Below are 17,298 nucleotides of genomic sequence, written 5' to 3'. Positions count from 1 at the left end.
TATCATCAAAGAAATGCGAATTAAAACCACACTGAGGTATTACTTCACATTTGTTAGGACAGCTGTCATCAAAAAAATGAAAGATAAGTATTGGAAAGATGTGGAGAAAAGGGAACCCGTGCATACATGCTGGTGGTAATGTAAATTAGTATAGTCATTGTGGAAAACAGTATAGATGTTCCTCAAAAAAATTTAAGGAAGAACTTCTTACCATATGATCCAACAATCTCACTACTGAGCATACATCCTAAAAAATAAAATTAGTATATTGAAGGGATATCTGCACTCCCATGTTCATTGCAGCATTATTCACAATAGCTAAGATACAGGATCAACTTAAGTGTCCATCCATGGATGAATGGATAAACAAAATGTGGTATACATACACAAGAAATATATTTAGCCTTAAAAAGGAGAAAAATCCTATCATTTGGGAAAATATGGATAAAATTGAAAGACAATATGTTAATAACCCATGCAAAGAAAGACAAATACTGCATGATCTGAGTCATATGTGGAATATAAAAGAGTTGAACTCACAGAAGTAGAAAGAAGAATGGTGGTAAACAGTGGCCAGGAGCAGGAAGCAGGTTGAGGAGATGTTAGTGAAAGAATGCAAAATCTAAATTAGATAGGAGGAAAAAATTCAAGATATCTATTGTATAACATAGTAATTATAGTTAATAACAATGCATTACATTGTTTCTGGTTTTTTTTTTTTTTCATTGTACATGTTTATGGGGTACAGTTTATTGTTTCAATACATGCATATCAGAATAGTTAGCATAACAATCACCTAAACATTTATTTCTTTGTGATTATAACATTCAAGATATTTTTTTCCAGCTATCTTGAAATACACAATACAATATCATTAGCTTTTTTTTTCTAATTTTATTTTTTTTAATTTTATTTTGTCGATATACATTGTAGCTGATTATTGCTCCCCATCACCAAAACCTCCCTCCCTTCTCCCTCCCCCCCGCCCCCCCAACAATGTCCTTTCTGTTTGCTTGTCATATCAACTTCAAATAATTGTGGTTGTTATATCTTCTCCCCCCCCCGGTTTGTGTGTGTGTGTGTGTGTGTGTGTGTGTGTGTGTGTGTGTGTGTGTGTGTGTGAATTTATATATTAATTTTTAGCTCCCTCCAATAAGTGAGAACATGTGGTATTTCTCTTTCTGTGCCTGACTTGTTTCACTTAATATAATTCTCTCAAGGTCCATCCATGTTGTTGCAAATGGCAGTATTTCATTCGTTTTTATAGCTGAGTAGTATTCCATTGTGTAGATGTACCACATTTTCCGTATCCACTCATCTGATGATGGGCATTTCGGCTGGTTCCAACTCTTGGCTATTGTAAAGAGTGCTGCGATGAACATTGGGGAACAGGTATACCTTCAACTTGATGATTTCCATTCCTCTGGGTATATTCCCAACAGTGGGATGACTGGGTCGTATGGTAGATCGATTTGCAATTGTTTAAGGAACCTCCATACCATTTTCCATAGAGGCTGCACCATTTTGCAGTCCCACCAACAATGTATGAGAGTTCCTTTTTCTCCGCAGCCTCGCCAGCATTTATCGTTCATAGTCTTTTGGATTTTAGCCATCCTAACTGGGGTTAGATGGTATCTCAATGTGGTTTTGATTTGCATTTCCCGGATGCTGAGTGATGTTGAGCATTTTTTCATATGTCTGTTTGCCATTTGTATATCTTCCTTAGAGAAATGCCTACTTAGCTCTTTTACCCATTTTTTAATTGGGTTACTTATTTTCTTCTTGTAAAGTTGTTTGAGTTCCTTATATATTCTGGATATTAATCCGTTGTCAGATGTATATTTTGCAAATATTTTCTCCCACTCTGTTGGTTGTCTTTTAACTCTTTTAATTGTTTCTTTTGCTGTGCAGAAGCTTTTTAGTTTGATATAATCCCATTTGTTTATTTTTCCTTTGGTTTCCCATGCTTTTGGGGTCGTATTCATGAAGTCTGTGCCCAGTCCTATTTCCTGAAGTGTTTCTCCTATGTTTTCTTTAAGAAGTTTTATTGTCTCAGGGTGTATATTTAAATCCTTAATCCATTTTGAGTTGATTTTAGTATACGGTGAGAGGTATGGATCTAGTTTCATTCTCCTGCATATCGATATCCAGTTATCCCAGCACCATTTGCTGAAGAGGCAGTCCCTTCCCCAGTGAATAGGCTTGGTGCCTTTGTCAAAGATCAGATGGCAGTAAGTGTGTGGGTTGATTTCTGGATTCTCTATTCTATTCCATTGGTCAGTGTGTCTGTTTTTATGCCAGTACCATACTGTTTTGGTTATTATAGCTTTGTAGTATAGCTTAAAGTCAGGTAGTGTTATGCCTCCAGCTTTATTTTTTTTTGCTGAGCATTGCTTTGGCTATTCGTGGTCTTTTATTGTTCCATATAAATGTCTGGATAGTTTTTTCCATTTCTGAGAAAAATGTCTTTGGAATTTTGATGGGGATTGCATTGAATTTGTATATCACTTTGGGTAGTATGGACATTTTCACTATGTTGATTCTTCCAATCCAACAGCTTGGAATATCTTTCCATCTTCTTGTATCCTCTCTAATTTCTCTCAGCAGTGGTTTGTAGTTCTCATTATAGAGATTTTTCACATCCTTGGTTAACTCAATTCCTAAGTATTTTATTTTTTTGGTGGCTATTGTAAATGGGCAGGCTTTCTTGATTTCTCCTTCTGCATGTTCACTATTGGAGAAAAGAAATGCTACTGATTTTTGTGTGTTGATTTTGTATCCTGCTACTGTGCTGAAATCATTTATCAATTCCAACAGTTTTTTTGTAGAGGTTTTAGGCTCTTCAATATATAGGATCATGTCATCTGCAAACAGGGACAGTTTGACTTCATCTTTTCCAATCTGGATGCCCTTTATTTCCTTCTCTTCTCTGATTGCTCTGGCTAGTACTTCCAACACTATGTTGAATAGGAGTGGTGAGAGTGGGCATCCTTGTCTAGTTCCTGTTCTTAAAGGAAAAGCTTTCAGCTTTTCCCCATTCAGGATGATATTGGCAGTGGGTTTGGCATATATGGCTTTAATTATGTTGAGATACTTTCCCTCTATACCTAACTTATAGAGGGTCTTTGTCATGAATGAGTGCTGAACTTTATCAAATGCTTTTTCAGCATCTATAGAGATGATCATATGGTCCTTGTGTTTGAGTTTATTAATATGGTGTATCACATTTATTGATTTGCGTATGTTGAACCAACCTTGCATCCCTGGGATGAATCCCACTTGATCTTGATTAATAATTTTTCGTATGTGTTGCTGTATTCTGTTTGCTAGTATTTTAGTGAGGATTTTTGCATCTATATTCATCAAGGATATCAGCCTGTAGTTTTCTTTTTTGGTTATATCTTTACCTGGTATTGGTATCAGGATGATGTTTGCTTCATAGAATGAGTTTGGGAGATTTGCGTCCATTTCAATCTTTTGGTATAGTTTGTAAAGAATCGGTGTCAATTCCTCTTTGAATGTTTGGTAAAATTCTGCTGTGAATCCATCTGGTCCTGGGCTTTTCTTTGTTGGGAGCCTTCTGATAACAGCTTCAATCTCCTTTATTGTTACTGGTCTGTTCAAATTTTCTACGTCTTCACGGTTCAGTTTTGGGAGCTTGTGTGTGTCCAGAAATTTATCCATTTCCTCCAGATTTTCAAATTTGTTGGCGTATAGTTGTTTATAGTAGTCTCGAATGATTCCTTGTATTTCAGATGAATCAGTTGTAATATCGCCTTTTTCATTTCTAATTTTTGTTATTTGAGTCTTCTCTCTTCTTTTTTTTGTTAGCCATGCTAATGGTTTGTCTATTTTATTTATCTTTTCAAAAAACCAACTTTTTGATTCGTTGATCTTTTGAATTGTTTTTTGGTTTTCAATTTCATTCAGTTCTGCTCTGATCTTAATGATTTCTTTCCGTCTGCTAACTTTAGGTTTGGATTGTTCTTGTTTTTCTAGTTCTTTAAGGTGAAGTGTTAGGTTGTTCACTTGCCATCTTTCTATTCTTCTGAAGTGAGCATTTAATGCAATAAATTTTCCCCTCAATACTGCTTTTGCAGTATCCCACAGGTTTTGGTATGATGTATCATTGTTTTCATTAGTTTCAATAAACTTTTTGATTTCCTGCTTGATTTCTTCTTGGACCCATATGTCATTAAGTAGAATGCTGTTTAATTTCCATGTGTTTGTATAGTTTCCAGAGTTTTGTTTGTTATTAATTTCTAGTTTTAATCCATTGTGGTCTGAGAAGATACATGGGATAATTCCAATTTTTCTGAATTTATTGAGACTTGATTTGTGACCTAATATGTGATCTATCCTGGAGAATGATCCATGTGCTGATGAGAAGAATGAATATTCTGAGGTTGTTGGGTGGAATGTTCTGTAGATATCTGCCAATTCCAATTGGTCTAGAGTCTTGTTTAGATCTTGTGTTTCTCTACTGATTCTTTGCCTAGATGATCTGTCTAATATTGACAGTGGAGTGTTCAGGTCCCCTGCTATTATGGTATTAGTGTCTATTTCCTTCGTTAGGTCTAATAGAGTTTGTTTTATAAATCTGGGAGCTCCAACATTGGGTGCATACATATTTATGATTGTTATGTCTTCTTGATGGATCAGTCCTTTTATCATTAAGTAGTGTCCCTCATTGTCTCTTTTTATGGTTTTTAGTTTAAAGTCTATTTTGTCAGATATAAGAATAGCTACTCCAGCTCATTTTTCTTTTCTGTTTGCATGGTAAATCTTTTTCCATCCTTTCACTCTTAGTCTGTGTGAATCTTTATGGGTGAGGTGGGTCTCTTGTAGGCAGCATATCGTTGGGTCCTGCTTTTTGATCCAGTCAGCCAGTCTGTGTCTTTTAATTGGGGAATTTAAGCCTTTAACATTAAGAGTTGTTATTGAAAGGTGTTGATTTATTCCTAGCATTTTATTGGTTGTTTGGTTGTCTTAGGTGTCTTTTGTTCCTTGCTTTCTGATTTACTGTTTGGTTTCTTTGTTTGTTGGTTCCTTAGGTTGTAGATAGCGTTTTTGTTAGCTTGTTTTCTCTTCATGAATGCCATTTTTATTGTACTAGCGGGTTTAGATTTTTCTTGGGTTTTTATGGCAGTGGTAGTTATTTTTCAGGAACCAAACCCAGTACTCCGTTGAGGATTTCTTGTAAGGGTGGTCGTGTGGTAGTGAACTCCCGCAGTTTTTGTTTGTCTGAGAAATATACTATTTGCCCCTCATTTCGGAAGGATAGCCTTGCAGGGTAGAGTATTCTTGGGTGGCAATCTTTGTCTTTTAGTATTTTGAAAATATCATCCCATTCCTTTCTAGCTTTTAGGGTTTGTGATGAAAAGTCTGATGTTAGCCTGATTGGGGCTCCCTTATAGGTGATTTGACGCTTCTCTCTTGCAGCTTTTAAGATTCTCTCTTTGTCTCTGAGTTTTGCCAATTTGACTATGACATGTCTTGGAGAAGGCCTTTTTGGGTTGAATACGTTTGGAGATCGTTGAGCTTCCTGGATCTGAAGATCTGTGATTTTTCCTATACCTGGGAAGTTTTTTGCCACTATTTTGTTGAATATGTTTTCAATGGAATCTCCATTTTCCTCCCCTTCTGGAATACCCATGACTCGGATATTTGAGCGCTTGAGGTTGTCTGATATCTCTCTCAGATTTTCTTCCATGTCCTTGATTCTTTTTTCTTTCTTTTTGTCTGCTTGTGTTATTTCAAACAGCCCATCTTCAAGTTCAGAGGTTCTCTCTTCAACTTCCACAAGCCTGCTGGTTAAACTCTCCGTTGTGTTTTTTATTTCGCTGAATAACTTCTTCAGTTCAGCAAGTTCTGCTACATTTTTTTTCAGGACATTGATTTCCTTGTATATTTCCTCTTACAGATCCTGTATACTTTTCCTCATTTCATCATGATGTCTAGCTGAGTTTTCTTGTATCTCATTCAGTTTCCTTAGAATTATCACTCGAAATTCCTTGTCAGTTATTTCAAGGGCTTCTTGTTCTATAGGATCTAGAGTATGAGATTTATTAACTTTTGGTGGTGTACTTTCTTGATTTTTTGTATTTCTGGTGTCTTTTTTTTGGTGTTTATTCATTGTGGCAGGGGGTTTCACAGTCCACCGGTTTGAGACTGATGACTAACTAGGATGTTGCTGTGGTTGCCAATTTGGTATGGCTCCCGTCGTGACTGCTCAGTTGGCCTCTAGTGTCTTGTGTGTGTGGTTGCCTCGGGTCTTGGGCTTCTCCGGGGATCCACCTTTCTGGTCAGCTTGGAGTCTGCTGGGCTGGTGGATCACGTACCACAGGGTATGTGATCTCTGTTGAGCTTTCACTTCCTGTACAGGACTTCTCCCCGTTCCGTGTGCTCTGGCCCAGGCTGTTAGATCGTGCAGTGGCGACCCCACCGGGTGTGTGGTTTCTGTCGAGTCTCCGCCTCCCTGGCCGCACGTCTCCCCCCTCTGTGCACACTGTGCTGGGCTGGAGTGTCTTCTGCACCCCTCCTCTATCAGCTGGGCCTTCAAGACCCTGCTCAGCACCACCTCGCCCAGGAAGTCTACCAGGTTTCTGCTGGGCACAGACGACCGGTCTCTCTGGGTGCCTTTGTAGCACTGTGTAGATCTTTCTCGGGTCTTGTTCACCTTTGCATCCCCTCGGTATAAACCGAGTCTAGTGCCCGCCTGCAGCCTGCTCTCCGGCAGGTTCAAGCGGACCTGGGAACTCTCCTAGCACACTATTCCCAACCAGAAATTCGTTAGGCTTTTTTCCAAACTGGTGGTCGCAGAGATGGTATCTGCCTCCCAGTAACAGGAAGTTTACCGGGCCGGAGTCCAGGGTGTGGTGGAGTGACAGTCGGCCTGCCCGTACTTCCTTGCCCTCCCAACACTGGTCGGGACGCCCCACACCCCCAGCCCCACCAGAGAACCGCGGAGGGAGTGGGAGAGGAGGCCGGCCCGCAGGCTCCAGAAAGCCCCGCGCCAGGCCAAGCAAATGGGCTCAGTGATGGCCGAGCAGGGCGGAGCTGCCCGCACCTGGGAAAATGGAGGCAGCACCGGGGCGGTGAGTGGCCTGGTGGTGCAGGCGGGAGCCGCGTGGGCATCCACCCCCCGAACAGAGCTGTGCCAGGGATCACTCACAGTGCTGTGCCAGGTCGGGTGTTCGCTCTCTGTCTCTGGTTTGTCGCCTTCCGTGTTCTCGGCGCTGCTGCCTCGGGCTGTTTAGTCGCGGCGCGGCTCGGGCGCTCGCAGGAGTCTTTTTTAATGCCGGCCTGAAACCTCGAATCCTGAATAGGGCAGCTGGCCGCCTTCAGTGCGGCCCCAGCCTCCGGGATCCTGGCTGCATCCACAGCAGCCCTGGCGCCGTGTTCCCTGTTTCAAGACTCGCTTTTGCAGCTAAGAATCAGTTCTTTTCCTGCTCCACACTTCAAAGCTGTTGCCTGTAAATAAGGCAGCCTCTCCTGCTACAATATCATTAGCTATTGTCACCCTAGGGCACTGGAACTTACTCTCCCTATCTAACTGTAACTTCCTAACTTGGTACCAGTCTGCCAACCTTTGCCCAGCCTCCCCTCCCCTTCCTTTCCCTGTCCCTGGTAACCACTACTCTACTCCCTATTTCTCTCTTTTTTTTCTCTCTCTCTCTCTTTTTATTTTTCTTAATTGACCCATCGTAATTGCATTATATTTACAGAGTACAATATCATATTTGGGTACATTAATGCTGTGTGCAATGGTCATTATCAGTGTCCTTAGTAGACCGATTACCCGAAACATCTGTCACTTCTTTGTGTTAGGAATATTCAACATCATCTTGACTAGCTATTCAAAGATACACAGTACTTTGTTGTCAACAGTAGTCTCCCTATATTACTACAGAACCCTACATCCCATTCTTCCTATCTTTCTAATATTTTATATTCACTGACCACCCTCTCCCATCTCTCCTATCCTTTTCCCCCCACCAGTCTCTAGTAACCACTATTCTACTCTCTACATCGATGAGATCAACTGTTTTAGCTCCCACATGTAAGTGAGAACGTGTGGGATTTCTCTGTGTGCCTGGCTTACTTCACTTAACATAATCTTCTCCAAGCTCATCCATGCTGCTGCAAATGGCAGATTTTGTTCCTTTTTATGGCTGAGTAGCATTCCGTTATTATAAGCACCACATTTTCTTTATCCAGTCATCCATGATAGGACATTTAGGTTGGTTCTAACTCTTGGTTAATGTGAATAGAACCATGACAAACATGGGAGTTGAGGTATCCCTTTGACTTATTTTCCATTCTTTTGGATATATGCCTAGTAGTGGGATTGCTGGATTATATGGTAGTTCTATCTGTAGTTGTCTGAGAAATCTCCATACTGTTTTTCATAGTGGCTGTACTAATTTACATCCCCACAAGCAACGTAGAAGAGTTCCCCTTTCTCTGCATCCACACCAGCATTTGCTATTTTCTGACTTTTTGGTAACAGACATCCTAACTGAGGTGAGATAATAATTCATTGTGGTTTTGATTTGCATTTCTCTAATGATTAGTGATGCTGAGCATTTCTTCATATGCCTGTTGGCCGTTTGTTTATATGTCTTCTTTCAAAAAATGTCTATGCAGTTCCCTTGCCCATTTTTTAATCAGATTATTTGTTTTTTTACCATTGAGTCTTTTATATATTCTAGATATTAATCCCTTGTCAGATGCATAGTTTCCAAATATTTTCTCCCATTCTTTAGTTTGTCTTTTCACTCTGCTGATTGTTTCCTTTGCTGTGAAGAAGACTTTTAGTTTAACATAATCCCATTTATTGATTTTTGCTTTTGTTCCCTATTTCTGAAGTATTATACATAAAGTCTTTGCCCAGACCTATGTCCGAAAGTGTTTCTCCTATCTTTTCTTCTAGAAGTTTTATACTTTCTGGTCTTAAGTCTTTAATCCATTTTGAGTTAATTAAGGTATATGGTGAGAGACAGGGGTCTAGTTTCATTTTTCCACACATGGACCTCCAATTTTCCCAACACCATTTATTAAAGAGATTGTCCTTTCCCCAATGTATGTTCTTGGCTCCTTTGTCAAAATCAGTTGGCCATAGGTATGTGGATTTATTTCTGAATTCTCTATTCTGTTCCATTGTTCTGTGTGTCTGTTTTTGTGCCAATACCATGCTGTTTCGATTGCTATCACTTTGTAGCATATTTTGAAGACAGGGAGTGTGTTATCTCCCATTTTGTTCTATTTGCTCAGGATTGCTTTGGCTACTCAGTATCTCTTGTTGTCCCTATAAATTTTTGAATTATTCTTCCTATTTCTGTGAAGTGTGTCATTGGTAGTTTGATGGGGATTGCACTGAATCTGTAGATCACTTTGGGTAGTATGGTCATTTTGACAATATTGATTCTTCCAATCCATGAGCATGGGATGGCTTTCCATTTTGTTGTGTCTTCTTTAATTTCTTTAATCAGCATTTTACAGTTTTCATTGTAGACAGCTTTTACCTTCTTGGTTAAATTTATCCCTAGGAGTTTTTTTTTTTTTTTCTTTCTTCCTATTGTAAATGAAATAGCTTTCTTGATTTCTTTTTCTGCTAGACTGTTGGAGGTATATAGAAATACTACTGATTTTTGCATGTTAATTTTGTATCCTGCAACTTTAGTGAATTTGTTTATCAGGTCTAGGAAGTTTTTGTAGAGTCTTTAGGTTTTTCTCTATATAACCTTATGTCATCTGCAAGCAGGGACAACTTGACTTCCTCCTTTCCAATTGGATGCTCTTTATTTCTTTTGCTCCAGTTCTTAGGAGGAAAGCTTTCAGTATGAGGTTAGCTATGGGTTTCTCATATATAGTCTTTACTGTAGCAAGATACTTTCCTTCTACACCTAATTTATTGAGAGTCTTTATCATGAAGGGATCTTCAATTTTATTAAATAATTTTTGTGTGTTATAGAGATGATCTTTTTTTCCCTTTGGTTCTGTTGATATGACATATTACATTTATTGATTTGCATATGTTGAACCATCCTGCCAAGGGCGAAGCTGCAGCACCGCTTCTCAGGAAGTAGGCAAGGCCACTACACAGGGCTGCAGCGAGATGTCCCATCCAGCCACTGCTCAGGTGGTGGGCATGGCTGCAAGGTAAGTCTGCAGTGAAGTGGCCTGTCCAGCTGCTTCTGGGTGATGGGCAAGGCCACTAGGCCAACCTTCAGTGAAGTGACCCATCCAGCCACTTCTGGGCAGTGGGCTGAGCCGCTAGGCAAGCCTATGTTGAGGTGGCCAGTGCAGCTGCTTCTGGGACTGTTGGCAAGACTTCTAAGTGGGACTCATCAGGATGGAACCACCTGGCCACTTCTCTGGGAGGGGTGGATGCACTTTATTTCCATCAGCCCAAGGGTGTATTTGCTAGGTTAGAAACCCATGAGCTGTTTTTCTGGGTTGGAGGCTCAAGCACATATAATTCAGTCAGTTGGCAGAGACAGGGAATAGTGGGGAATAGAGGGGAATAGGGGCTGGAATGCGGGGTGGTCCACCAAGAAGGGTCTAATTGTCTGACCTCTGGCCAGGAACATGGGGCTGCATCAATTCAGCAGGACCAGGGTTAGCTTCTCAGACTGCAGAACAGAGTCAGAGCTGCTATGAGCCCAGACTTCAAGCCACAGGGATCAGGACATTGTAGCCTCTCCTGTGAGTGTACTGGGATGAAGGCAGAGACCTAAGTCTGGGGAAGTGCTGTGGCTCCTGGCCCCAGAGCAGAGTGCGCTCCTGTATGGCTCTGGTATCAAGACGGCACCATCCTGTATTGGCTTGTCACAAGGGTGGGAGGTGAGGAGTGCACAGTTTGTGCTAGTGTTCTAGAGCAATGCAGTGTGTGTTTTCTAGGGCGCTCCCTACACCTGGCTTTGGGCTTGTCCTGCTAAAGGACCTGCAGGCATCAGTGGTAAGGACGGGAGTTGGTATGGGTCCTCTGCCTACCTTTTCACTGCAAGGGAAAATTGTTCCTGTGCTGATCCCAGTGTCAGAGATGTGGTGGCTGTGTGCCTCTCTCTTTTCTCTATGCCGCCATCCTAGACTTCTGTGCTCCACAGGGATCTCTCCAGTCTCCTGCTGCACTCCTACGTGTTCTCACCAATACTCCCTTCAATATTTAGCGGTCTCTTAGTTGTTCTGGTCCTTTTCTGTGGGAGGAATGTGCCCTGTGCACCTCCAGTCTGCCATCTTTCCCACAAAATCCAATGTATTATATTTTAAAAATCAATTTTTGAAAATTAGATTTTAAATGTTCTCACCACAAAAAAAATGATAACTATGTGAGGTAATTCATATGTAAATTAGCTCCATTGAGTCATTCCACAATGTGTATATACTTCAGAACATCATGCTATAAATAATAAATACGTAATTTTTATGTGTCTATTTAAAAAAAAAACAAAAGAAAGAAAACTCTGCATGTCTTAAATTGAAGCTATGCAGTGACAGAGAATATTACTGAGATCAGTTGCAATCTACCAAATTAAAATTTAAAAGAAAACATAGCCCTTCTTCCTCCATTACCAACAAAAATAAATGTATATGCTCATGATATTGCTTGGAATATCTAAGAAAAAATATGAAAATGTCTTTTGTGATATTTTATAAACAGAATAGTAGGAAAATTCTATCACACTGAAAAAAAACCACATTGAAAATGAACTTCAAAAATTCTTAAAAGCCTCCTCATTAAAACAGCAGAGAAATTAAAAATAAAATTATATAAATAAATTTATTAGAGTCCAATAATAACATTCTGCACATTTGTACATTTAAATGGTGCTTTACAATTTGCAAGTTACATAAATATTCATTATTTTCATTTGATTTTGATAACAATCCTGTGAGATCAAAAATTATCCCTTCTTTAAACAAAAACTAAACTAATATTCTTGACTTTCCTAGGTCATGCAACTAGACAGTGGTAAAGGTAGGTTAAGGACAAAGCTTTTCTGATTTCTAATCTAACAGTCTTTCACCATATCACACAGACGACCAAAGTGTCTCATTGGTGTCATAAGCTGAAATATAAATAATAATGATTTTTAAATTTCCCAGAATAAAATTTTTAAAATAAAAATTTAATAAATTAACATTTATTTAATGACTACTACGTGAAGTATATAAGTCCTTATAGACTATAAAATCTTCATAATAATTCTGCAAAACAGGTATCCCCCATTTTAGACAAGGAAACTTACATTCAGAGAGGTTAAGTATTTGCCCATTTTCACATAGCTAGTAAGTAGAAGAATCTGTATTTAAACCCAGGTATTCTTTACAGTTTATGCTTTTAACCAGTAAGCAATACTGTCTCTAATAATTCCACTTTAAAATGACCCAAGAAAGTAGTATATTATATCATATATTAGATATAGCATAGCTTAATTTAGCAGATAATTTAACTACTAGGACTGGTAAGAATAGTGAAACTAGAAAGACACATTACAAGAAGAGATAAAGAAAGGGTAGAAGGATTCACTGAGTACAAAGATACTGCTTCTAAAAACTGCTATTTCCTCTATCCCCCTGATCAGCAGGACTTGACAGTCAGGAGAGAGGCCTTCAGCACACCCCTGTCTAGTACAAGTGGAGGTGGGACATACAAGACGGGAGACGGACATTAAAAAATAGAAAGACAAACCCTGCCTACCTTGAATCATGATTTTATATTTGTACCAAAGAGAACCTCTTCCTACCATGCATCATTATTCTAACTAGAACTTGAAAACCCATATTACACAAAATATTAAAAATGTGTATTAACATCAGAAATATCCCAATCCTACCTCTTTCTCATGCATTCGATAGAGAAAATGATCATCATGGAGACTGCTGGACTTTCTCAGGCTGAATTTGGGAGTCACCTGTTGAGCGAGTGAGAGTTACTTAATACTTTTTCAGGCCTAGTTTATCCTTAACCCAAAAGTAACCTTCTAAGTTGCCTGAAGCCCACAACAAAATAATACTAACATTGGAGGAATAAAGTGATTATTCATTTCCAAGAGTTAGGATTAAAAAGCTTTTATGCTTCACCATGTGGACCTTCATTATTTTCTGTAAATAACTTAATGATTATTTTATTTAAAAATACCTGTCCCTAGAAAAGTCCAACAGAATTCTCACTTACCAGAGAAACTGGGATAGGTTTCTGTCTCAAGTACCGAGGATTTTCTATCTGAAAATATGACAATAAAATAAGGACTTATTAATTATGGAGTTGTAATTATTATTTGATAAAATATAGAATTAGCTGCTATATGAAGATGTTTCTACACGTCTCAATATTTAGATAATTTTTTAGAATGGGTGTTATATAATACATTTTTAATGGCCCCCTAACAAATGAAATATAAAACACAAACTCCTTTCTATGTATAAATGCACCTTCATGATCCCCTCACTGCCTAACTACCCAGTCTCATCTTCCATTACACTTCACCTCACATTTTATACTCTCAGAATCTTGAATGATTTATATTACCACAGCATCTTACGTCTTCTTGTACCTCTCTGCCTCTGTGCATTTCTCTCCCAACCCCTCCAACCCCTATTACATATTATATTATATAAGCAACCCCCTATTAATTCTTTCAGTCTCAATTTAATCACTACACTCCCAGACATGTCTGGTATATAAATCCTCAAACATACCTCCACGATAGCAAAGAGAATACAGAATTCATTTGAGACTCCCCTCACATCTACATTTTTGGGCTCATCTATCCTCCAACATGTCCTACAATCCAAGGACACCGAACAACTTATTTTATCTTAAAAGCAGTACACTCTTTCCCATATATGAATCTTTGTAAGCTGTGAAATCATTCTCCCAACTTCTTCACATGGTTAACTTATTCAAGACTCACAGTTTAACAATCATCTTGCCCAGGAAACTCAGTTCTCACTACTCCAGAAGTACCCTGGACACTTGTTCCCATTTATGATCTAACATCCACCTTCTCCAAAAGAGCGTGGACTCTGAAAACAGAGTCTATGACTGCTTTGTTCACCACTCTATCCATAGCATCTACCACGGTGCCCAACAAATACTCACTGGGAAGGAAGAAAGGACAGAGAAAGGACGGAAAGAAGGGAGGGAGGGAGGGAAGGAGGAGCAAGAAAACTGTACCTGATCCCCCCTCTTACCACTTCCTAAAGTATCCTATGTCCACACTCTCATATCCCACATATCATACTTATAGAGTATTTATTGGTATGTCTCCACATCTGTCTTTGAGCAGAATGAGTACGAGGATGATGTCTTCTCAATTTGTATCCCTGGAACCTAGTACAATATCCAACACACAGTAGCCTTTCAATGAAGTATCAATTGAATTAATATACTGCATGATAAATTAGCCACACCAGTTGTTATCTCAACTATTTCATTCACAAATAAAGTGACAATTAAAATAATTACCATGGAAGTCTAATTCCTTCACATCACAGGCTGACAATTTACTAGATGGATAACCTCACATTGCGCGAGAACACTAACCATGACTTCAACCTACGGTAGTGGTTTTTACCCTGGAGTATACTACTAGGATCAAGTGATAAACTTTTTCAAATATATGTAATTGGGCTCTCCTCCAAAATCCTATTGTGTTTTCAAACAGCTACCCAAAAGATTTATTACAGTTAACAATCATGGAAGATAAACAATCCACACCCAATTTGACAATAAAAGTAAAGATGAATAAAGAATCAATTAACCAAAGAATGTATTAAAAATAGAACTTGAGTAAATTGTTCAAGAGTCTCTATAGCAACAGATAAGATCTGAAGCACAACTATATTTTAGCACCTAGATTACGAGAAATATACAAAATGATTTTTTTTCACCCAGAGGCTAGATCCCATAAGGTAATGGCAACTGTCTAATTTAAATTTCTTTCTCCATCCTCCAAAGACCCATATAGATCAACAAAGACACCAAATAAAAACACCCATATCCATACCTACATCATAATGAGGAGAAAGTGAAGACCAAGCCCTGAATTAACATGTAAGCAGCCAATAAAAGATCCCAAATCAGAAGAATTAGATCCTGAGCCAAACCAGAGTGAAAACATGGAAACAAAGAAAGTGCCTCAGGGTCCTAGCAGTGGTGGAACACGATATCATTAAATATTGACCTGTCAAAAAAGAGTGGCCTACCTTACAGGGACGAGGCAAAAATCACAATGGATCAGAGTTCTGGAGACAGGGGTACAAGAGAAGGAGCTTGAAAAGTATGAAGAACAAGAAACAGCAGTCTTAGCAAGGGACCACTCACTTCTGGGGTAGAGTGCGGCACCTTGGAAAGAAGGCTGTCCATGATGAAGGGAAAGAAAAAAGAACCTGAAGATAAGGGCCCTACAGAAACAAGACAGGATCAAAGACTTGAAAGATGACATGCCAAAAAGACAACCACAATTATTTATTAAAGAAACTGAACTTCAGTGTAGCAGGAGAAGAGGGCCTTCCAAAACTAAGAAATAGAGTAGGTTATCCAAAATACCACTTTCTATATGAGCAATAGCTATTGCTTGATCAGAAAAATCAAACACAAATAATCATGAACAGAAAAAAGAATCCAATATCCATAAAAACTTACTATAAAAAATAAAAAATCACAATCAAAACCTGTTAGCAGAAGGAAACACTTTTTAAATAGAGGAAAACAGTAATACAGCCCTCCTTTTGATTTCCATGTCTCCAGCACTCTCATATATCAGGTATTTTGTACAACCCACTTAATGTAGCCCACTCTATACAGGTTAACTTTCATGAAAGATGTTAAATAGGAACTGACCCAGTTCGGAAAAAAATGTAAGAGTAAGATAGAAATCATCCAAGAAATAAAGACCAAATTAAAAGTTATATAAGGGAGAAAAGATAACAACAACTGAAGTAACAGCAAGAGACACAGAAGACAGAAACTGAAACTAAAATAAAACTAAGAAATGAAACTGAAATTAAAACATATATTTAAAAAGGGTCAGTCATCTGCACCCAGCCCGGCAATGACCAAGCCACCGCTGGAAGCCCCTGGTCTCCCCTGTGGGAATGAGGGGGGTGCCACTGGCCTCAACCCCTCCCCTCCTCCTTCCTCCTTTTTCCATCCCTTTCCCCTCTCCCCTTCCATCCCAACTGTTCCAGAACAACATCCTAGAATGTAAAAAATATTAATAAAATTACATTTAAAAATATAAATAAATAAATAAATAAAAATGGAATAAAGGGAGTAAAAAAAATAAATAAATTTGTATTAACAAAAAAAAAAGGGTCAGAGAGAAATCAATTTTAAAAAAATGAAAAAAATTAAAACAAAAAAAACCCAGCTAACAAGAATCCAATACATGTATAGCTGAATTTCCTGAAAAAGAAAATAAATTGAATACAAATAAATATTTTAAAATTATTCAGGGCTGGCTGGTTAGTTCACTTGGGAGAGTGCCACGCTGGTAACACCAAGGTCATGGGTTCGGATCTCCATACCAGTCAGCTGCCAAAAAAAATAAAAAGTAAAAAAATAATACAAATTAAATAAATAAATAAATAAAAATTATTCAGAAAACTTTCTTAAAATAAGACCTGAATCATCATATTGAATATTCTCACTCTTTACCCTGGAAAATTGACAAAGGACCATCAATTCTAAAACATATACAATACTTGAATAAAGAACAAAATTCAAGGTGATACACTGAATATGTTTCAGAGTACAATAAAATAAAAATAAAAATATTGAACTTTATGAATTTTTAAAAATAAAAATAATAAAAATTTATCGTGGGGTTTATAACATTAATAAATTAAATGAGGAAAACTACATAATCCTCTCAAAAGATGAAAAAGCATTTAAAAGTTCCACAAACATTCATAATATTTTTAAACATCTTGACAAAAGAAGAATAGAAAGACACATCCTAAACTTGATGAAGGTAATCTACAAAAAAAACTATAACATATATCATGAATCTGAAAGACTGAAAGCATTTCTTTTAATACTAGAACAATATAAGGAGTCCCACTATAAACACATTCCTTTTCAACACTGTATTGGAATTTCAAACAGCATTTTTTTTAAAATGGAAGAGAAGGAGAGGAGAGAGGAAGAGCAGGAGGATGAGGAGGAAGAAGGTGGTACAAAGATTAGAAAGAAAAGAATCTTCATCATTTGCATATAACTATCTACATAGAAACCTAAAAATAAATGTACATAAATAAATAAATATTAGAAACTAATAGCTAGTT

At 38.1% G+C, this 17,298-nt stretch overlaps 1 protein-coding gene across 4 annotated transcripts in view; it reads right to left on the bottom strand.

Moving 5' to 3' along the window:
* CEP112 (centrosomal protein 112) overlaps positions 1-17,298 on the bottom strand; it is a 539,861-nt gene that overhangs the window by 447,652 nt on the left and 74,911 nt on the right. For all 4 annotated transcript variants that reach the window (XM_063080878.1, XM_063080876.1, XM_063080879.1 and 1 more), the window contains 2 exons: positions 13,184-13,231; positions 12,843-12,920 (listed from right to left, as the gene is read on the bottom strand). In XM_063080878.1, the coding sequence (XP_062936948.1) occupies positions 12,843-12,920; positions 13,184-13,231 (126 nt within the window). The remainder of the gene's footprint in view (positions 1-12,842; positions 12,921-13,183; positions 13,232-17,298) is intronic.

Source organism: Cynocephalus volans, chromosome 16 (assembly GCF_027409185.1).
Source record: "Cynocephalus volans isolate mCynVol1 chromosome 16, mCynVol1.pri, whole genome shotgun sequence".
NCBI lineage: Eukaryota > Metazoa > Chordata > Mammalia > Dermoptera > Cynocephalidae > Cynocephalus > Cynocephalus volans.
This window is presented reverse-complemented; position numbering and strand designations above follow the sequence as displayed.